The sequence below is a fragment of the Myotis nattereri genome, assembly GCF_964212035.1.
Source record: "Myotis nattereri genome assembly, chromosome: 1".
In the NCBI taxonomy this organism is placed as follows: domain Eukaryota; kingdom Metazoa; phylum Chordata; class Mammalia; order Chiroptera; family Vespertilionidae; genus Myotis; species Myotis nattereri.
Window position 1 is genome coordinate 32,340,029 of NC_138075.1, and position 24,005 is coordinate 32,364,033.

General features: G+C 45.7%; 1 protein-coding gene across 1 annotated transcript; it reads left to right on the plus strand.

Moving 5' to 3' along the window:
* Positions 1–16,137: 16,137 nt before the first annotated feature.
* On the plus strand, positions 16,138–19,381 carry GPHB5 (glycoprotein hormone subunit beta 5; the record flags this gene model as incomplete). The annotated part of the gene is made up of 2 exons (XM_081114472.1): positions 16,138–16,341; positions 19,193–19,381. 2 exons carry the CDS (start codon positions 16,138–16,140, stop codon positions 19,379–19,381), a joined length of 393 nt encoding a protein of 130 aa, XP_080970598.1.
* Between the last annotated feature and the right edge of the window lie 4,624 nt (positions 19,382–24,005).

A 24,005-nucleotide genomic window follows, 5' to 3' on the forward strand; every position in this document is an offset into this window, starting at 1 on the left:
GCTGGGAAGGATCTGATATGTCAAGGTGTTTGAGATGTATCCTATAGACATTAGCAATTCTTTCAACCCAGAGATGAAGGAGAAATCTATTTTTTAGTGCCTTGTCATTCTCCTTCCTTATAAAACTCAATTTTAAGGGAACAGCAATCTTCCTAAACTTTTATAAACCTTTTACATGGCTCCCCTCAATAGCATGCCTGGGGCATGTTCACAAGTTCTTGCTTTTATTAAACTGACACTAGTGTCAGAGCTCATCATTCTTTCATCATATACTACTTCGGCATGTACTAGTTTTGATTTCCCAAGGCCAGTGTGAGTCAAATGTCTTCCTTCCATAACATACCTGAGGCTACTGCTTTGACTCACTGTTTCCAGACATTTGAATGTCAGGGCTGGAAGGAGGCTTTGAAGATGCTCTCATCCAATCTCCTAGCTTTTCAGATAATGAAACTGGGGGCCAAAGGGGCGATAGTGATAGATTTTCCTATAGTCAACAATGCTCCTGGCAGTAATTGTTCATGTTTGGGGCTGATAAGTAATCACGACCCTTTCCTTGCTCTGAGCTGCAAACTAATAAAAAAAATATAACAGCCCTGGCTGGTTTGGCTCAGTGGATAGAGCGTCAGCCTGAGGATCAAAGGGTCCCAGGTTCGATTCCAGTCAAGGGCACATACCTCGGTTGCAGGCTCCTGCCTGGCCCGGGCCCTGGTCAGGGCACATGCAGGAGTCCACCAATGGATATGTTTCTCTCTGTTTTTCCCTCTCTCTTCTATTCTCTCTAAAAATCAAAGGAAAAATATCTTTGGGTGAGGATTAAAAAATAAAACGAAAACACAGGAATCTGACAGGAGGAGGTAAAAACATTGACTTGCAGACTGAATGAAGCTAAATTAGAGAGCACAACTTGGTATGTAGTCACATGACCTTTGCTCTGAATTGAACCAACACATTTGACAGGCCCTGGTGGCTGTCTACTCTACAGACCTTCCTTGCCTTTTCCCATGTTGACAGAGCTGCTCTTCCACTGTGAGGCTGTGAATGCCAGAGACTCCCATTGCCAGCCTTCCTTACAGCTGCGACATGGCCATGTGGCCTGATTCTGGCCAATGTGGTGAAAGAGGAGTGGTCAGGAAACTCCTATAAGAGCTTTCCTCTCTTAAAAGATAAATGCTTGTGACAAGATACTTCTCTCTCTCTCTCTCTCTCTCTCTCTCTCTCTCTCTCTCTCTCTCTCTCTCTCCTCTCGCTTTTGGGTAGTGTTACTGAAGGACACTAAGCTTGGAGCTACGGCAGCTCACAAAGGGATGCACGCCAACATGCTGATGACGGCAGACCAGAAAAGGGAAGCACCAGGTCCCTGGTGACACCTGCAGAGCCACACCGACACGGCCTCTCCCCAACTCTGGGCTTCCTGTTACTTCAGCCTGAGTACAGTCATGCCACCTTCAGTGGTTTGTATTTGTTATTTGCAGCCCAAACCATCGTAACTGATAAATCTCCCTGAACTCTAACCTTTCAAGGTGTGGAATCACCATGTTTATTGACCAATCTCATCAATCAATCAGATAAGGGTCCGGCTGAGAGTGTGGAGTAGAGAGACAGAGGCCTGAGTGTCCCATCAGACTTTTTCCTCTTGCCTGCTACAGAAAAATGAGAGTGGGAAATAAACACTCCCTCCCCACAACCAGCCCTGATCATAACACTGGGAGGAAAAGATTAGACTGGTCTCTAAAAATAAAAGGATCCTGTATCTTTTAATTGTTTAAATTGAGAAATTAGACCCATGATTTTATGTGATGAACAGAGTTGATCTGTGTGTACTAGTATATGTGTATGTGTGTGTATTCCGATAGTGCTTCTAAAGAGTCACGCCTTTGGCTCAGTTTGCTGTGGGCCTCATGGATCTTCCAGGCAGTTCAGAAAGCAGAGCATCAACCACAGTGTTAGGCTGACCCGAAATACGTGTCTTGTTTCCAGAGTCCTAGGCATGGACAATGCAAAAAGGATGAATCTAGTGATTACATCTTTGAGGCACAGTAATTTCATTATGAAGTTTCCCTCTTCACTTTTGACCCTGAAGGGAACAGATCATTAAAATTATGTCATTACCTATTGGGCTGTCAGAAAAGGCCACTCCTTTCGAGAGCTCCGGAATAACAGTAGTGATGGGAGAGAATAGCTCTCTGCCAGTCAAATCTGATTTCCATACTCTCCACATTTCTTTGAGGAGGTATTTCAAGCTGCAAAGAGGGAAGTTAATCATAAAACCCAACCAGACCAATGTGCTAAGGAGACGATGTGTGCCCTGTTCAAATTGGCGGGGGGGTGGAAACCATCAGGTTTCCTGTCCTGTGATGGGAAAGAAGATAATGAGGAAGTGGACGGTGACCCTGCTCCCTGGGCCCAGTGCTTCTAGGATTGCTTGCTGCCTGGGTCAGTCCACACCCCCACGGATGGCCCCACATGGCACTAACTTGAAGCTTGAGGCATTCCATGATGGTGCCTGTGTGGACCCACTGAATTTTCACTTTGATATGGGAAGGCAAGTCTTGCTGAATGGACTACTTGCTCTTCTGGATATATTTGCCACACTTTAATGGAGACTGACAAAGTTCTGAGTTGGAGGAAAATGCAAATGTGATATTTGCTATTCTTAATTGTTTATTGTCTACCACATGCGGGCATTGGGGATGGAAGGGTGAACAGATGATCACAGTGCAGGTACGTGGAGCTAACATCTGGAAGCGGTTGGAGACAAGGGAGCTGTTGATGAGGTTGCAATGGGAAAGGAGCTGTGACAGGGAGGCACGAGCCACAGTGAAAGCACACGATTTGGGCACCCACCTCCGACTTTGAAGATCAGAGGAGGCTTCCTGAAGGATGCAGTGGCTAAGCCAAGTCCCAAAGGATGCATAAGGGTGAAGCTGAGGTAGGGGTTGGGGAGGGGAAAGGGCAAGTGTGAAGACCTGATGGAAGAGAGGGTGGTGCTTGGCTCAATCTATAAGTCTTGAGCTTGGAGTGAGCATGGGGAGGGGCAGGCGGAGGGGCAGCGGGGCTAAGCAGAGAGCTTTGGTAAGGAGTTTGTATTTTACCCTGCATGTCATGGGGAGCAGGGCAGTTTCAACCAGAATATACAAATCAGGATTAGACTAACATTTACAAAGGACCTCTCCAGCTACAGTGAACAGAGAGGAAGGAGTCAGAGGCATCAGTAAGAAGGGTCCTCAAGGATTCTGAATTAGGGAACTCAGTCGCAATGTGTTTGGGAGGTAGAACTGACAGAATTGTGTGTGTAGGGGGGTGTGGGGTGTGGGACAGGGAGGTGCCTAGAATGAATCTCAGAGGTGTCATTTAGAGATGAGGAATGCCAGGTGAAAGGGGTGGGAAAGAGCCTGGAGAGAAAGATAATGAACTTTGTTTGGTACATAATAATGTTGGGGTGTTTCAGTGATATTTACAGAAAGAGGTCATGTAGATAGGAAGGAAATCCATTAGATATTTATATGGTAACATTCAGACTGTTTCAGTGTTGTGTTCTGGGTTTAGTTGGCTTATTATCCTTGGCTTGTTTACTCAGAATCATGGTTTACAGACTTTGACTTTACTCAGCTCTGAGGTCGCAAACTACATCTCTAATGCTTGGCCAGCATTTTGCAAAGATGAATCAGAGATTCCAAGAGACAATGGGTTCCAAGAGATGCGCCGGCCCCAGGGGCCACAGCTAGAGAGAGAAATGGGCCTTGGGTCAGCCTACCCTTTATTATGAAATTCCTCCAGCCCCAGATTATATTAGCTTCCCTTTCCTGGACCTGATTACTCTCCTGGCTCCATTGTTCACTAAATGTCAAGGCCATGTCTGCTTTGGAGAAATTTCTCCTCGTAATTTATTTTGGTGCAGGCCCTTCAGTGACACTAGGTAAGAAACTGTGCTTCAGTCGGGCAAACAACACATTTCCAGAAATTGAGCCTCTCAGACAACGTCATTAGGTGCAGCAGATCAGAAATCAGGTTCTGGATAAACAAGCATTTTGACAAATTCCCAAACAAAAATCTTTTGTGGGCTCTTGGCTGCTTTAAGCTTTGAAATTTCCCATGCATCAGCCACCTGAGCTCAGCTGGTGAGGACTCAGAGATATCAATAAGATTGATCTAATGATTCCTTCCTTGTAGGCCATGGTTTCTCACTGCAAGAACATAACAAGTAGCCATGGCAGCCGAATACAGTAAAGATCAGTCAGGGCTGGATTTAAATCCTAGCTCCACCATTGATTAGTTAATTTGTTTAACTTCTTGGATCTCAGTTTCCTCATCATCAAGGGTAGGTAATAATACTTCATTGGATGTTGTTGTGAGAATTAACAGGCATGCCACATGAAATAAGACTAGAAAGAGTGCAAATGATTTCTCCTTTCCACTGGGTGGTAAATCTATGCATCCGGCCTGCACTATAGTTCTTGAACACGTGAAGTGTGGCTGGTTTGAATTAAGATGTATTGTCAGTTACTAGTATACGTGTTATCAATACAAATCAGACCCAAAGACTTAGTGTAGGAAAAGAATGTATAAAGAGTATAAAATATTTTATTAGTAACTAGAGGCCCGGTGCACAGATTCATGCACCAGTGGGGTTTCTTGGCTTGGCCTGTGGGGATTGGGCCAAAACTGGCTCTCCTACATCCTCTGAGGGGTCCCAGATTGCGAGAGGGTACAGGCCAGGCAGAGGGACCCCATCGGTGCATGATTGGGGCCGGGGAAGGACTGCAGGAGGGCTCCAGGACATGTCCAGCCCATCTCACCAAGTCCCCATTGGCTGGACCCCAACAGCAAGCTAACCTACTAGTTGGAGCATCTGCCTTCTGCTGGTCAGTGCGTGTCATAGCTACTGGTTGAATGAATGGTTGGATACTTAGCATATTAGGCTTTTATTATATAAGACTAGAGGCCCGGTGCACAAAAATTTGTGCAATTGGGGGGTCTCTCAGCCCAGCCTGTGTCCTCTCACAGTCTGGGACCCCTCGGGGGATGACCATCTGCTGGTTGAGGCCTGCTCCCCTGGGGATTGGGCCTAAGCTGGCAATCAGACATTCCTCTGGCAGCCCAGCAGCCCTCGGGGGATGTCCACTTGCCAGCGGGGAGCAGACCTAAGCTGCAGTCGGACATCCTTAGCGCTGCTGAGGAGGCAGGAGAGGCTCCCACCACCACTGCTGTACTGGCAGCCATCAGCCTGGCTTGTGGGCTGAGCAGAGCTCCTCCATGTGGGAGCACACTGACCACCAGGGGGCAGCTCCTGCATTGAGTGTCTGCCCCCTGGTGGTCAGTGTGTGTCATAGTGACCAGTCATTCCCAGTCTTTCTGCTGTTAGGGTCAGTTTGCATATTACCCTTTTACTGTATAGGATAGAGGCCTGGTGCATGGGTGGGGGCTGGCTGGTTTGCCCTGAATGGTGTACCGGATCAGGGTGTGGGTCCCGCTTGGGTGCCTGGCCAGCCTGGGTGAGGGGCTGATGGCTGTTTCCAGGCTGCCCGCACCCCCTTTAGGGTGGGGGTCCCCACTGGGGTGCCTGGCCAGCCTGGATGAGGGGCTGAGGGCTGTTTTCAAGCAGGCCAAGCCTGCAACTGAAGCTCCCAGTCTCTCCTTTTTTTCTTTTTCTTTTTTTGTTCTAGTATTTATTTACCTTCTGTAATTGAAACTTTGTTGCAGCTCCAGCTCCGATGCTGGCTGTCTGAAAGCAGGTCTCTGGGGTTTGTTTTGCTTCTATAATTGAAACATAGTTGCATTTCGGAGCTGTTGCTTTCAGGCTCAGAGCCAGGTGCAGCAGGCGGGGAACCTTGGCTTCCTCCATCGCCAGGGCAACTAAGCCTCATGTTCGCTTCAGCTGCATGGCTGCCAGCCGCCATCTTGGTTGGCAGTTAATTTGCATATCACCCTGATTAGCCAATGGGAACTGTAGCGGAGGGATGGTTAATTACCATGTTTGTCTATTATTAGGAAGGATGTTTTAAATTGGTTACTTGTTAAGATATAAACATTTTGGATAATATTAAGCTAAATATAATGTTTTATTTCTAGCACTTATCACACTGGAATTAATTATTAAAATTAATCTCACATGTTTTCTTCTACTTTAAAAAAATATTTCTTTATTGATTTCAGAGAGGATGGGAGAGGGAGAGAGAGATAGAAACATCAGTGATGAATCATTGACTGACTGCCTCCTGCACACCTCCCAAAGGGGATTGAGTCAGCAACCCGTGCATGTGCCTTGACTAGGAATCGAACTGTGACCTCCTGGTTCATAGGTTGATGTTCAACCACTTAACCTACTCTGGTCAGGCTTCTTCTACTTTCTTAATGTGGCTACTAGAAAATTGGAAATTGTGTATGTGGCTTGAATTTCATTTTTACTGGACACCCCTGTTTTGGACATAGGACTTTTTCTGAAGGGCTTCCAAGATCTGAGGTTGTGACTAAAGTACTCACCTGGATCACCACTGCAACCCCACAGCTGGCATCTTTGCTCTAATCTATCTCCTCACCATGCCCACAGGGTCTTTCTAAACACAAACTTGGCTCCCACTTTATGTTAAAATAAAGACAGAAACCTTCATAGTACCTGTCTGACAGCCTACCTGCTGTTACCTCCTCATCCCTGTCTCTCTTCCTGGACATTTTTCTGTGCTCAACCATGACGACTCCTGTAGCTTCCAAAACTCACCACACCCTCTTCTATGTCTTTAGCTATTCATTCAACAAAACGGGTTTCGATAATTAACTCTGAGCCAGGCAGTGTTCTAGGCATTGGAGAAATAGGGGTGAATAAGACAATGCTTCTGCTCTGAATTCCAACAGTAGAGTCCATGTGTAGATTCCGCTGCCTGGAATGAGTCCTCTCCCAACTCATGGAAGTCACCTCTGTAGGAAGTTTCTTTTGACAACACCACATCACCTACCCTCTCATAGCATCCTACCTTCATTTTATAAGAGCACTTATCCATCTAATGTTATATTGATTGATTTATTTTTAAGTTTCTAGTTGTTTTAATTCAGTTTCTTAACAGTAATGCTTAAAAATAATCTTATTTATCTTAATACATAACAATAACTATATTATCATTTAGAAATGGAGATATAACTGATATATCATATTGTATTAGGTTTAGGTGGACAAATTTGATTTTTTTCCTGTGTTGAGAAATTTTAAGATTTACTCTCTTAGCAACTTTCAAAGATACACTATGCAGTATTAATTGCAGCCACCATGCTGAAGATTACATCCCCTGGACTTATCCTATATAATAAAAGGCTAATATGCAAATCAACCAAATGGTGGAATGACCGGTTGCTATGACACGCACTGACCACGAGGGGGCAGACACTCAATGCAGGAGCTGCCCCCTGGTGGTCAGTGTGCTCCCACAGGGGGAGCAGAGTGCTGCTCAGCCAGAAGCCGGGCTCACGGCTGGTGAGTGTAGCAGTGGTGGCAGGAGCTTCTCTTGCCTCTGCGGCAGTGCTAAGGACCCCTTGGCAGACATCCCCCCAGGAGTCCTGGACTGTGAGAGGGCGCAGGCGGGGCTGAGGGACCCCCCTCCAGTGCATGAATATCATGCACCAGGCCTCTAGTTTATCTTATAAGTCTGAACTTTTTGACCACCTTCACCCACATCGCCCATCCCCTAAATAAAATATTGATTTGTTTTTAAATCAAACATATTTTGAGATAATTATAGATTCATATACAGTTGTAAGATATAATGCAGAGACATTCATGTACCTTTTATTCATTTTCCCTCAATGTTTTTTATAGTTAAAACTACAGCACACTATCACAACCAGGGTATTGACATGGATCCAATCACCCATCTTATTTAGCTTTACCCAGTTCTACTTATATTCATGTGTGTGTATTTTACTTCTATGCAATTTTATGACATCTTTTGTTCATGTATCCACCACCACAGTCAAGAGACAGACCATTTCCATCACCACAAAAAATCCTTCATGTTGCCGCTATATGACCACACCCACTTCCTTCCTACCCAGGCAACCACTAGTCTGTTCTCCATTTCTATAATTTTGTCATTGCAAAAATTTGTGTAACTGGATAATACAGAATGTAACTTTTTGGGCTTTTTTCAGTCAGCACGGTTCTCTGGAAATTCATCCAAGTTGGTGTGTGCTCATTCCTTTTTACTGCTGAGTAGTATTCCATGCTATGGATGTGCCACAGGTTTTGAACCATTCACCTGTTGAAGGACACGTGAGTTGCTTCTAGTCCAATTAATAAAAGGCTAATATGCAAATCGACTGAATGGCAGAACGACCGGTCACTATGTCATGCACTGACCACGAGGGGGCAGAACTCAATGCAGGAGCTTCCCCCTGGTGGTCAGTGCGCTCCCACAGGGGGAGCACTGCTAAGCCAGAAGCCAGGCTCACGGCTGGTGAGTGTAGTGGTGGTGTGAATAAGGCTGCTATGAACATTTGTGTCATACAGGTTCTCGTATGAACATACATTTCCATTTCCTTGGGATAAATGCCTGAGAGTGCAATTTCTGGGTCATATGCATGTTGGTATATTAATCTTCCACACTAGACTATTGACTCTTTGAGGGCAGGTCTTAGCTCTATTCACATTGGCATCATGTGTACTTGGCATATATCTGACATATGGTAACACTCAATAAAACATGGAAGGACAAAAAGAAGAAAGACGTGACAAAGAAAAGATAGAGAAGAAAGAAAGAAATCTATCATTATTGTCAATTGTTAGCTATTCTATCCCCACACCTCCCTGTATCATCTTTTTATTGTTTTAAAATTAATCTAGTGACTCCAGTGCTAGACAGTGCCTGGCACACAGCAGTTGCTTAATAAACATGTGTTAAATTATGTAATGAATACTCTGGGGAGTGGAACAGATCTCCTAGTCTCCTCTGCACCCTCCTACCACCTTGCTCCTTCACCCAGGCACAAGCACGGGTGCACGCAGACACACGCACGCACTCTGGGGCCGTAATCCTAGGAATACGTTTCTGGAACAAAGCCAATAACTAATAAATGAGGCGTGGTTGCTTCGTAGCTTAGCTAACAACAACCTTGGCCTTGTCTGTGCGACTGCCTGGGGAATTACAAATGAAGGATTTGGGGACCCAGCAGCTTTGTGGACCCATTCCAATGAGAATACAGGATGCACTTGAAATAAAGAATGCGTCTTTGTGACTCATTAAGCTCCTCTCTGTTCCTCTCTATTAGGCATGTGTCTGCCATGCCCTGCAAAGCTATGACATTCAAAAGTGGAAGAGTCAGGCGGAAATAAAAACATTCCACTTCAGTGCCTAACTGTGTGCCCTTAATTTGATATAAATCTGTGACAATTGACAGCTACTTCATTCAGACAGCCGTGGAGGAAGGCTTAACTTGTCCTAGTAAATCAGACACAGGCTTCATTATTTTAGTATTGTTAACAAAAAGTCACCATAGCAACTGTACTATCATCTAGCAAATGATATCTCTTTAAGTCAAAATGAGGAGCTGTCCCACAGATACCCAGGGCTGCGAAAGGAAGAAATGACTTTTCAGTAAAATAATTTCTTCCAAGACTTCGCCATTCATCTTCATTTGTAATCCTAGTATTTCCCCCTCTGTCATTAAGGGATATTACAAGCAACATACAACTTTTTAAAATCCAAGGCTAACTTTTCTTGTATGTGGTTTTGGAAAATCATTAATTGTATTACTTCCTTGAGACACGTAGCTTCATTTGTGGCTTTTTTATTCAGGCACAGGGGGCATAATGCTGATTAATTTGACCCTTGGACAGAACATTGTGTATTCTGAGAGGACAATGGGGAAAACTATAGGGGAGCAAGCACATCTTTTCTCAACTCTCAGGAGAGCACTCATTGTAAGGGATGCAGCCAATGGCTTCGCTCTCTGGGTCCTCACTTTAGGGTCTGTGGACCAGAGAGGGTTCTCAGGGCGTGAATTGGCTCAGTTAGTTTGACTCCATTCTTGGTCAGAACTGAAATTGTTTGGAAGCAGTCACGAAGATTTATTAATATATTGAATTTTGCTACTATGGTAAACCCTACACCCCCCAAAGTGTGATTTATAACTTAACAATTAAATTTAACACTTCAGCCTTTTTACTCCTACTGAAAAACATGTTAATTTCAGTGTCTGATCAGAGCTCTACAAGCTGACTTTGCTTGGTGCCCAGTCTTCCGGTTTCAGAACCCTGATGAGGTCTCATCATCCCCAAAGATTTTTCTTCCTCTATTCTCAGACACATTTTCCCACATTTAATAACTTTGATATCAGGAAATGCCTAATAGCTAGTGGTGTGACATGTTTTTTGTTTATTATTATTATTATTACTAGAGGCCCAGTGCACAAAATTCGTGCATAGGAGCGGGGGAGTTCCTCAGCCTGGCCTGCACCCTCTCCAATCTGGGATCCCTCTCGAAATCCAGGATTGCTGGCTCCTAATTGCTCACCTGCCTGCCTGCCTGATTGCCCCTAACCCAGCCGTGGGCAAACTACGGCCCGTGGGCCGGATCCGGCCCATTTGAAATGAATAAAACTATTGAAAAAAAAGACCGTACCCTTTTATGTAATGATGTTTACTTTGAATTTATATTAGTTCACACAAACACTCCATCCATGCTTTTGTTCCGGCCCTCCGGTTCAGTTTAAGAACCCATTGTGGCCCTCGAGTCAAAAAGTTTGCCCACCCCTGCACCCCTCTGCCTGCCTGCCTAATTGCCCCTAACTGCCCTCCCCTGCCAGCCTGATCACCCCTAACCACCTCTGCCTTGGCCCCTGCCACTGTGGCTTTGTCTGGAAGGAAGGCAGGATGACCGGAAGATGTCCAGTCAACCCGGTCTAATTAGCATATTACCCTTTTATTAGTATAGATTATTTTTTTATTTTCAAGAAAAATTTTTTATAATATATTTTTATTGATTTCAGAGAGGAAGGGAGAAGGAGAGAGAGATAGAAACATCAATGATGAGAGAGAATCATTGAATGGCTGCCTCCTGCAGGCCCCCTACTGGGGATCAAGCCTGCAATGCAGGCCTGTGCCCTTGACCAGAATTGAACCTGGGACCCTTCAGTCCGCAAGCCAATGCTCTATCCACTGAGCCAAACCGGCTAGGGAAAGAAGAACTGTTTTAAATGTAATAATGTTACATGCTATAAACATTAATATTTCAAGAAAAAAGATTTTAAATATAATAATATTACCAAAACTGTACTAACATAGTATAGCATAATATCACAAAAGTTGTAGGAAATATTAAAAATCTGCAAATAACAGGATTACTTCTATTATATTTTAACATTTTTTTTCTCTGACTCTATTTTGGTTCATCAGTTTATGTTGTTCATTATATTCCACAAATGAGTGAGATCATGTGATATCATTATTTTTTTTTAAGAGTATTTTAAAAATTGATTTTAGAGAGAGGAAGGGAGAAGAAAAGAGTGATTGAAACATCAATGATGAGAGAGAATAATGGATCAGCTGCCTCCTGCATGTCCTCTACTGGGTATCGAGCCCAAAAGCCAGGCATGTGCCCTGACTGGGAACTGAACTGGAGACATCCTGGTTCATGGGTCAACACTCAACCACTGAACCACACTGGCCAGACATGACATTTTTTTATTGGCAGCTTTTTATTTCTTAGGGTTACATACAATGGTGATGAGATAAGAAAGAGTAACTACATTTATTGCCTATTTATCATGTATCAAGCACTGAGATAAGCAATTTTTGAACATTATTTCATAGAATTTTCCCATGAACCCTATGAAGGTGGCATTTTCAGTTTTGTGGGAGGCTTAGACTCAGAGGGTTATAAGACTTATCCCAAGATCACAAGTTGGCAAGTGTTAGAGTTGAGATTTGAACACAGATCAGGATGGCTTTATTGTAATACTAGAGGCCCGGTGCACAAATTCATGCAGGGGGTGGGGGTGGGGGTGTCCCTCAGCTTGGTCTGCACCCTCTCCAATCTGGGACCCCTCGGGGGATGTCTGACTGCCGGTTTAGGCCCAATCCCGCTATACCGGCAGTTGGACATCCCTCTCACAATCTGGAACTGCTGGCTCCCAACCGCTCGCCTGCCTGCCTTATTGCCCCTAACCACTTCTGCCTGCCAGCCTGATCACCCTCTAACCACTCCCCTGCTGACCCGATTGCGCCCAACTGCCCTCCCCTGCCAGCCTGGTCGTCCCTAACTGCCCTCCCCTGCCAGCCTGGTCGCCCCCAACTGCCCTCTCCTGCAGGCCTGATCACCCCTAACTGCCCTCCCCTGCCGGCCTGGTCGCCCCCAACTGCCCTCCCCTGCTGGCCTGGTCGCCCCTAACTGCCCTTCCCTACCAGCCATCTTGTGTCCACATGGGGGCAGCCATCTTTGATCACATGGGGGCGGCCATCTTGTGGGTGGGCGTGACAGTCAATTTGCATATTACCTCTTTATTATATAGGATGAGCCTTTGAATTCTCCATCTTTGTCCCTCAGCTTGCTATGGTCATAGAATAGTTTACAAACCTTTAGATTCTGGTGCTAGGAAGGACCTTATGATCACAGGGTCCAATTCAGCATGGTACAGAGGAAACAGCTGAGGTGGAGAGAAGTGACTTTCTCACGGCAGTCACAGAGGAAGCTGTGGCCGAGCCAGTGAGGAGAGTCGCCTGGGGTGGCCCTCCCGGGACCAGCCTCGGCTGCCCGCCATCTCTCTGAGGCACTGGCCCTGAGCGCATGCCTCCCCTGTTGTCCTGCTCCTTCCGATCTCAGGGTGGTTGCTCACCCATGTCCTTTCTTTCCTCCCCTGACCCCTAGAGAACCTGTATCTTGTGACTCACCCTCCGAAGTGACAGTGAATGCTTATGAAGACGATAATGGAAGAGGATGAGAGAAGATTCTCCGGGGCCTGGGCCTGGAGACATCGCCCACCCCTTTGTTTGTTACCTCAAGAGAGTGACTTTAATGGTAGGAATGTCAGTGGAGTGGAAGGGAAGGTGGTGGATGTACAGACTATGGTGGCGATGCTCTATGGGATCAGAGCCTCAAGCACCTTGGTCTCGCACAGCAGCCTCTCGCTCTGCCGGTAGAGAGGCAGGTGGCGGGGCCTAGTGTAAGGATTGGCCTCCATGCACCGTTCCCCTTCTCTATACCCACGGCGAGGCTGACGGGCCTCTGCCTTCCACTGGGAATGGGTCCAGAGGCCTTTTTAACAGGGTTCCAGCCAGAACCTTTCAACCGACCCCAGTTGGTTACAGGGATGGAAACCTATCTGCCATCCCCAGTGTCATCTAAGGCAGATTCCAAAATAGCTGAGCCTCCATGTCTCCCAGTGGGTAAAGGAGGAAATAACCGCTGATTCACAGAATTGCTGTAAAATGTGGAGAACATATGTAAGAGCACAGCAGATTTCATGGAGCCGCATACTTAGTAACTGCTCGGTGACTATAAATTGTCATTATTATCATGTTCATGCTGGGGGGGGGGGGCGGGGGAAGGCATGATGTCACAACTGCATTATAAGGAAGCTAATGATTGTAGAAGAAAGGTACTCGTGGCCTCCTTTTGTTCTCTTTCTTTACCTTGTGACATTGCAGACACAAGTCCGGATGTTTCAGGTCAAATCTAAAAGGGTTGAACAGTTTTCTTGAGAAACCCAGTTCAGGATGACAGCTCACCGCCAATTGGCTGGCTCGAGACCCAGCAAGTTGGGAAGATCACACCAGGTAAGCAGTCTGTCCCCATCACATCCAAGTTCTGATCATGCTACTCACAGGCGGAGGGTTGAAGAAAGTCCCTTATTCCCAGGCTCGTTCAATTTTCTATAAATCCCTATAATAGTCTGACTCTAGAAATAGGTACATTGATGATACAGTGATGGATTCACTGAGGGTTGTTATAGGTCTCAAAAAAAAAATGAAACATTTAGTGAGTAGGATGTTTGTTTAAAGAACACTTTTTATTTTGCAGAAATTGGGAATGCTTTAACTTATTTTAGTATCATTTATCCATTTAATGTGCATCCTAAATGTCTCTGGCTATGTCATTATTTTCAGTGACATGTAAACTCTAAAGGGCAAGGATGATGTCTGCTTCATTTATTTTTTAGAGCATCCAGAACAATAATACCATGAACATGAAGTTTTCAATCCATTTGTATGCTGCTGTTGCAGATTTGAATACAAACTGTGTCCCATACTCATAAAGAACACTATTTCATTTTTAGTTTAGACTTTTAAGAACCAGAAATCATAGCATTATATGTAGCACAAATGTATACTTAATTAGTTTATTTTAATTTTTAAAGTATCACTATTCATTGATTTTCTATTACAAACGTCTGCTCAACGAAGAAAATGTGAAAAATGCTGAAAACTGTGTAGAGGAGATCCAATGTCATCATCCATTCCTGTGCTGGATGATAAATCACTTTGAACATTTTGGTATTTTTCCCCCTAAATGATTCATTTTCAAGTGCTATTAATATTATCTAACCCTTCGCTCATTTTAAGACTTTCAAAACGATTCTTCTCCCTGCGATTTCCATCCTTTCAGCTCGTGATCCAGTGTTCTTTCCAGGAAGAATTATTGCTTTGTTATTTCTCACTGTATTGAATTGTATTGTGAGTTAAGGGAAAGAGTGTGCCATGAGCTACTAGTGGCTGACTCCTGTTTCGAAGGAAAATTTAATCCATCTTGCCCCAATGCATCTGTTGTCCTGAGAGCTAGGTGAACTACCTTTGACTGTTTCCCTAGGATTATGTCACCCACCGAGGTAACTTTCTGTTTCAGTAGGTGATGTTAAGAAACAAAACAACACCCTTTACGTGGATCAGTTTTGGAAAATAGAGACCTGCTTTATCTCCCAGGTCTTTGATGTGTTCAGTGGTTCCTGTAAGGATCTGCCTCTCTTTTGTGTTGATTGACAAGACCTTTCCTATATATTTGAGCAGTCAAGCAGCCCAGTAACAGAGGGTAGAGACATTTCCCCAGAGCGAGCTTCTACCACCCATTGTGACTTGCCGAGACCTTGGGCAAGTGTGAGCTCAAGAGAAGAGTTGGCTTCCGCAAGAGCAGGTGAGTGCATCTCATCTCTGTACCCTCCTTCCTCACGAGGGGAAGTCCAAAGAGCCCTGATAAGGCGACAGGTCAGAAGCAGGAGCTGGGAGATCCGGTTTGGAAATAAATAACTCTGCACCCTGTTTTAAGTGATAGTGAATTGGGGGTGTTCCATAAGTGCCATGTCCACGCTCACTTTAACATCCAGGTATGTTCTGTGTAGTGGGCCGAGCGTGAGGGAGGGATTCTGGCTCCTGAAAGAGCCCAGGAAATGACCAAGCTGCAGAGAGGACAGACTTACAGTGGACTGGGATTATGTGTTAGCACCCTCGAGCTTTCCATCATCTGGATTTAAATGGAATCACAACGAGGTGCCATGTCAGCAGAGGCACAGAGCGGAGGCATCGTGCAGTGAAGGGGACACGCTGTTATAGAAGGCCACCAAGTCAGGTGCGGGTTTCATAATATCTGTGCATGTCCAGGCTTTGTGGCGGGTTGGGCTAGTAAAAATATAGAAGGGCGTACAATTACTATTTACCTGCCTCCCCACCTCGATTCCACATCCATCCACGACACTGAAAATATAATTTTAAGCAAACATGTAATATGGCAGCAAATACAGTGGTTCTGAAGAAAAAGAATGTGTGTGTATCCATGTATTATCTTAGGATATGCGTAATTTGGGGTGTGATTCATATTTTGTGTTCATTTTGAAGAGACCATTGGAACAGCTTTTTTTTTTTTTTTTTTTTTTTTTTAACACCCAAGTCAAGTCCAGCAGTTGGGCCACAATAAGGAAAAGCCTGAGGTTGCCCCTGGAGGGCTGGGTGTCCAGTGAGCACCTGGGCCCATGGAATCCATACTGGAGTCAGTGAGAGGAAACGAAGGGCCCCTGTGGTGGAGTTCGTGGGCACCTGCAATTTCTCGGCTTATTTCTTCTGAAATGCTAAGGGCCGGGTCCCTTTGGTATCAGCCTCGTTGGCTGCCCCACGGAGGGCAGCTGGATCAGCTAACAGACTCTCTTTCCTCTCCCTCTCTCGGGAGCAGCATGAAGCTGGCGTACCTGTTCCTCGGCCCCATGGCCCTCCTCCTCCTGGCTGGCTGCTGCTGTGTCCTCAGCACCTCCAGCGGGAACCTGCACACCTTTGTGGGCTGTGCCGTCAGGGAGTTTACTTTCCTGGCCAAGAAGCCGGGCTGCAGGGGCCTTCGGATCACCACCGATGCCTGCTGGGGCCGCTGTGAGACCTGGGAGGTGAGTTCAGGGCAGGCCCACTTGGCCTGATCTCTAAGCATCTGCTTTTTCCTGCGGAGTTTAAAAAAATACCAATTATTTTCCTGGCTGGTGTGGCTCAGTGGTTGCGTGTTGACCCATGAACCTGAAGTCTAGGTTTGATTCCCTGTCAGGGCACATGCCAGGATTGTGGGCTCGATCCCCAGTAGGGGGTGTGTAGGAGTTAGCTGATCAATGATTCTCATCATTGATATTTCTATCTCTCTTTCCCTTTCCCTTCTTCTCTCTGAAATCAATTTAAAAACTCACACAATTATTTGGCGTGCTCCAAAAAAACCCACCAAAAACCCTGAAAGAAACCCAATCTTGTCCCTCTAATAATGCATTGGTAAAATTAATAATTTTATTTGCGTGTATCTGTGTATTTGGGAATCATCTCTGGGAGGTTAAGACGTGCTATTATTCTACCCACTTTACAGATGACAAGGAGGAATTTGAGGGATGAGTAACTGCAGAGTCATGTTTATTCCTGTAGTGCAAAGGTGGGAATAAATTCTTGGTCCAAGCATGTAACCAAAACTCTCACAGTGTTCTCCCAGCTGTGATGAAGCCAGCCAAGGGACAGCCCTGAGCTGTATAGCAGGTGAGGGTGGGTCCTCAGTCCCTCCTCAGTGCTTCTCCCAAAGCCCTGCCTCCGTCCCACCCACCCACTCAGGATTATCACTGGCAGAACCATTAAGTTCCTTTATACTGAATTATATTCATTCCTTTCAGCAGCATTGCATTTCAAATGGGGATAAAAATCTCAAAGTTAGAACCCTATAGGGCTGTGATGAGGATGTGTTTGCTGGGTGAGAAGAAAGAAGGCTGTTCGGCACCCCATCAAATTACACTGAGTGACTGCTAACTCTTCCCCCTGAGCTCTGAATTGGTGATAATGAAAGACCAGCTCTGATCTTGTCACCAGCTCAGAAGTCATTAAGGACCACCCACTACTGCCAATTCAGTGCCCAACTTTCAAGGTCTGTAGCAATGTGACGCCTGGCTCTTTCCCCAGCAGCTATACATAGCCTGAGGTCTGGCCTTGTCAGATTGATTTTTAAAGGTTTTATTAAACACCCTTCATGAGATCTCACCTTCGGTTCTTTTTGTATCCTTTCTCATCCCCACCTGTCATCATCAGACTTCTTCTTTGAGGCCCTTCTTCAGAGCTGACTCCTTCCCAGGGGCCTTCTGACTCCCTGGTTGGCCTATGACTCTACCTTGACTTGCATCTTACTTCCTTGTCCACAATACAACTCTAGATTTGAAGTTTTTTCAGGATGAATGCTTGCACCTTTTACAGCTCTTGTCAAAGTCATGTACGAACAAAGCATTCATAAAGACCTGTTGCTTTACATGGGATTGACCTCTCCCTGGAGTTATGGTGTTAATCCTCTCGCTTAATCAACACCAACTGTTTAATTAGAAGCCCTTGGGCGCCACGAGAGGACACTGCCATTAGGAAAGCTGTCCTTCTGTTCAGGGACTCGGACAGCAATCTGCTGTCACTTAGACAAACGATGGCCCCACGACAGGGATTGGGTTATGGTGATGAACCTCCGAATTAAATGAAACACCAAATTAGCTCTATTTTTGCATCATTTAGGGGCTTGAGACCTAGTAGCCAAATGAAAATGTAGTTGCTAAGGATACTGTGGCTGTGACTTGACATCACACATTCTCAGGGAACTTCGACACCTTCTCATATTCAGGGTTTGGCCTGGTGGTGACCCCTCTGCTCCAATTCCACTTGGGGGCTCTTTGGAGCTCTTTCTGGGCCCAAGTCTCAAACCACCATTTCCCTCAATTCTGTCTTCTCCTTCTTCATTGATGAATGTCTTTAATTGGATCATGGTCACCCACAGGAGGTCACAGGAGAAACGGAAGCAGCAAGGCCATTAGAGACAGGATTCTCCTTGATGCTTGCTAGCTTTTATTTATGCCTTTATTGTGCTGTGAAAAGGGAGGTTACTTATAGAAAATAAATAAAAGGATGAGCTTTACTTTCCCAGCAATCTGAACATTTCTGAGATAAAAAGCACTTATTTTTGGTAACTTAACTGGGAGCACATCTGAAAATAGGATGTTCATGATGAGAAAGTGGCTGCATTTACTTTGAAGGTCGAACGTTGCTGAAAATAGCCTTTGCTCATGGCCTAGGTTTAGGGTTTCCAGATTTAGCGAAAAATAAACCCAAAACAGAACAAAACCACAATGCATTAAACTTGGATGCCAGAGAAACACAACTTTTGGGGGGGATAAGTCTGCCCCATACCGGCCTGCTCTGGTTGTGTTGGCTGTTGTCATTCTTTTATTTGACCATCTAAGGCAGTGGTTCTCAACCTGTGGGTTGCGACCCCTTTGGGAAACACATATTACAGTGGTTCTCAACCTTCCTAATGCCGCGACCCTTTAACACAGTTCCTCATGTTGTGGTGACCCCCAACCATAAAATTATTTTCGTTGCTACTTCATAACTGTAATTTTGCTACTGTTATGAATCATAAAATAAATATCTGATATGCAGGATGTATTTTTATTGTTACAAATTGAACATAATTAAAGCATAGTGATCAATCACTAAAACATTATGTAATTATATATGTGTTTTCTGATGGTCTTAGGCGACCCCTGTGAAAGGGTCGTTCGACCCCCACAGGGGTCGCGATCCACAGGTTGGCAACCCACAGGTTGAGAACCGCTGATCTAAGGGAAAAGAGGCCAGGGCCCTGACTAAATAGTCAGGTATTGCATGTGGAAAACATTCTTGCGGCACCTCGGTTGAAAAGCGCTGTTCTAATGGCTCCCTGTTTTCTACCTGTGGGGACAGAAGCCCATTCTGGAGCCCCCCTACATCGAAGCCCACCATCGAGTCTGTACCTACAACGAGACCAAACAAGTGACCGTCAAGCTGCCCAACTGTGCCCCGGGGGTCGACCCTTTCTACACCTACCCCGTGGCCGTCCGCTGTGATTGCGGGGCCTGCTCCACGGCCACCACCGAGTGTGAGACCATCTGACGCTGGCGTGGCCTGCAGCACGGGTGGCAGCCTGGAGCCTCGCAGACCCACTGGCATGGGCAGCACCAGCAGCGATGACCCCTGGATTCGAGGACTGTTTAATTTGGACCACACTGTGGAGGAGGTTGCCTGTCTCCCTTGGCTTCAGCTCAGGCACCAGGCCCGGAGGCAGCACACAGCCAACAAAATGCAAAGCCACATCTGTGCCTTCACTAGAATAAGTTCTCTGGTTCACACACCTGCAAATGAATTTTCCTCTACCTTGAAGCTCAGGACATAATTTGTATAGCACCATCATGAGTTTATAACATGCCAGTGGTTTCAATGCAGTGGGCGTAATTAGGAAATGAGGCTAGGAAGTCTTTAAATTCTCATGTCCTCCTTAATGACTGGCCTCCAATAGATTTATGACGAAAGGGCCAGAAATCAATAAACCACTGCTTTAGCCCCCTGCCTCCACCCCAAATCCCCCTGCAAGCTTCCTTAGAGAAAGTCCTCCCTCTCCTGGGAACTGGGCAATTATTAAAGCAGGTAGGGAAATGGTAGCTCAAAAGGAAAGGAATCTGGATTTGGGTGATTTTTTTTTTTTCAAGCAAAATTCCCTGGGTCCCCTCAAGGTCCTTAATAAAGAGGCTCCTTTTCAATAAAAGTTCTCTGAAACAATAGGGAATGGCAGCTATCATTTGCACTTAAAAACTTACAAAATTAAACTCATGTTTTTAGACTCATGGGGTGCTCTCCCAAAGCTATGCCCCAAATGATGAACCACAAATATTCTTTCCCATTTAGCCTATTTGAAATTGAAATTGTAATTTCTTTTAAACTCAGAAAAAATGTTTGTAAGGGGTAAGACTGCGTTGCTGGCTCGGGGAACGTGATTATGTAGCTGTTGCCCTCTCTAAAGCCTCTGGCAGCTGGTTCTCTGGCTCTTTTAAAACTCTAGTGCTTTGCAAGTGTCTTTAATTCTGACATTTTGGGGGTTGAAATTGACCTTGTTCCTTTTCCACAATATGCCGTAAGAATCTCATTACTGCAAATAAAGCCTGTCTTCTGTCTTTTGAATTGATGAGAACTTTCTGAAATAGTTTTTAATACACCTGGGACAACAATAACAAACCCTCTTTAAAATGAACCATGAGGTTCCTTGTACCTTCATGTAGGATGTTGTGTTTAGGAAGGAACACACAGAGCCGGCTGGGTAGCTCGAGTCCCTGAAGTTTCTATCCCTGACGCATCACCGCTGGGAGCCAGGACTCCTCTCTGAGTGGGGAAATCAAGGAGTCCCCATGAAAACAGGAAAGCAAAAGTTGGGAAGATGGTCAGGGATTGGGATGCTGAAGCGGACATCCGGGAGCAAAATCCACCCCCCTCTTCAGTGCAGGTCTGTGTTGGGAGGCAAGAAAGTCAACCGTAGCATGACAAGTAGTTGAGTGCCTGGGGCCTCTGCGCGGACGGTGGGCGGTGACAGGGGATAATACCGGGTAGCGCCCCTCACATGTTCTCAACCCAACCCTGGGCACGTCCCTCTGGACTTTTTGAGAGAAAGGGCTGCTTCTTCAGGAAACTTAGGGTGACGAGGCAGAGGTTATGGCTGGCCAGAATTTGAGAAATTCATCAGTAAGGGCCCTGGCAGTAAACAAATGACACACTGCAGTGGGACATTGAGGAGAGTTTGAGCAGAGTTAGGGAAACCAGCAAGGGCTGTGAAACACTTCTAAACACTTGTTTAGAAGCAATGGGCAGCCCTAGCTAAAGCAGTGGTCGGCAAACTCATTAGTCTGCAGAGCCAAATATCAACAGTACAACGATTGAAATTTCTTTTGAGAGCCAAATTTTTTAAACTTAAACTACATAGGTAGGTACATTGTTATTAACTTAATAGGGTACTCCTAAGGCTTAGGAAGAGCCACACTCAAGGGGCCAAAGAGCCGCATGTGGCTCTTGAGCTGCAGTTTGCCGACCACGGGTAAAGGAACAAGAAGGGGAAGTGACTATCAGACCCAAAGAGAACTGTAGGAGAGGGACGCATAGGAAGATGCAGCCATCACCACACTGAGGCCTGGTGGGGAGGGAGGCTGGCACACACCCCACCTCACTCTGCTCGCATGCCTGGATCTCCTGCCGAATCAAACTGGAAGGCAGGGAGTGAGGGAGCCCATTGACCCACTCCATAGATGCTGGCCTCCTGGGAAGCAGGGGCTATGTTCACCTGGAAGGTCCTGTGGACACGCCCTTCAATAGGCCATACAAGGGATGCACAGGTGAGGGGCGCGGGCGTCATGGGAAGCTGGATCCTGGAGGTCCTTTGTAGACGGGGTGATGGCAGGAGAAACTGCCCTGAAACCGGAGCTTCCCAGTGTCAGGGGAAGGGAATGGGGTTCTGGAATAACAGACCAGTCGTGACACGTGCCGTAAGCAGCGTTATTGCTGTACCGGCAGCAGAGAGCCTGGCAGCCAGGGGCCTCCGATCTGCAGGGTCTCTGGGGCTGTTCCTAGTTCGTGGTGTTCAAACACTTCCACAGTAAACACACATTGTAATCAGAAAAGTTATTAATTAACAGGAGGAGACCATCTCTGTCAGTGCTCAACTCAAATCCTTTCAAATGTCTCTCTTCACCTTTCCTTTCTCCTTCTCTCTTCCACTCCCCTCACTGCCACAAATATTTATGAACTCTAATTTTGTGCGAGGCACCGTGTTTGGGAAATAAAGCTAAAAATATTGCTGCATTGCATAGCTTTCTGGCCGTAAGCAGGACCCTTTTTATTAATGTTTTGTAATTCTTGTGTCGACCACACTCAGAGGCATTGCTGTTACCCTTCTTCGGGTGATGGCTCCAAAGCTCAGAAAGGCCAAGCACCTTGCCCCAGAGAGACAGCGGATAGACAGCACGCGCCAGGCTCCTCTGACCCAGAACCAAACTCTCCCTACGGAGCTCGAAGCCTTCTTTCTCTGAGTCATTCCTGCCCCAAGAAGCCTTTACATTTATTGCTGTCAGCCTCTCTCCCCGCGGATGAGCAAGTTCGCAGTTTCTTCTGGAGGCGCCTAATGCAGACTGGGGTTGTTTTAAGGAGGTTGCAAATTTTCTCTGGTTTCCTGTATAACCTCTAGGAAGACAATGCTTTACTGTTGCTCAAATCACAGCTGATACCAGGAGAGACTGAGCGGGGCGGGGGGAAGGAGCAGGGCCTCGAAGGGGAATTCGGGGAGACTGCTGCTGAGAGGAAGGTTGTGTGCTGGCAACTCGCTGCCCCAGTAATGTGAGCGCTGGCTGTAAGGGGATGATGGCCCGTGCTTGTAGGGGAGCGCTGGATAAAACCAACTCTCAGCAGCTCCCTACCCTGGGAAATACGTTTATTTTGCAATTAACAAAAGGTAAGGGGAATTTCCCGGACTCCCCCTCGCAAGAGCATGTTGGAATGGAGAGTATGGATTCTCACAGCTCATTCCACTTCTGGGTTTATTAGCTCCATGGGTGGAGATGAATGTGATTGTTTGAAGGTCGAGGCTGCATGGCTGGTTGTAGCGCTTCTGGAGTGAAGGGGCTGCTAAAGGCCTCCGAGGAGATGGTTTCTATTAAAGGAACAAGAAATAGGGAAAGGATGAGAACAACAGGAGCAGGTGCAAAGCACTGTGACTGGGTGAGGCAGAGACTTGTCTCCAATGGAGAAGAATGTGAGGGGTTATTCTATTCTCTGTCCCAGGTCCTCATTACTTGGAGTAAAACAAATAGTTCCTAAAGTTTTGGCTTTGTATTTGCCTCTAAGTTCTTCCAGCTGTGCCATTTCTTTAGCATACTGGGTAACTGAGTTAACAAAAACGACTTCCTGACACACAGAATCAATTACATGCTTTGACCTTGATTGCTAAAAAACTGGGGCTTCTGGCCCAGCTGGTGTGGCTCAGTGCTTGAGCGTTGACTTATGAACCAGGGGGTCATAGTTCAATTCCCACTCGGGGCACATGCCCAGGTTGTGGGCTTGATCCCCAGTAGGGGACGTGCAAGAGGCAGTCGATTATTGTTTCTCTCATCATTGATGTTTCTATCTCTCTCCCCCTCTCCCTTCCTCTCTGCAATCAATAAAAATATATTTTTAAAAAATTGGGGCTTCTGGAAATCATTCAAACCTGCAGTACAACCACTTCCCAAAAGCCAACCAACCAACCAGACAACATTCCCCCAAAGAGAAAAAAACATTTTATTTTAACAAAGAATATCAATATTACCAAAATGAGAATGGTAACTTTTGGGGGGGTGATGTTGAAGATAGGATTTTCAGCAAGGAACAGATGAAAACATCCCCAAGTTGCAAATACTATTATACAACTTAAAATCATTTGAAGGAACATCTGTTCACCTAAAATATACTATACACACAATAAAGGATATAGGTGCATCATAAACGGCCATTATCTTGAGAAAGTGTACATGCAGGATTATGCACTTAAAATAGACATTTAACCCTGTTTGTTTGCATGTTCTTTCTACAGGAAACGCATGAACAGACCATGCCCCTCACTGTGTTGGTCACGCAGATGCCTGAGGTGTCTCCAACACGGTGAGGTGCAGCTTCAGAGGAAGGTGAGCTAAGCTTCGAGGCGCTTTCAAACCTCCAACTTCCATTT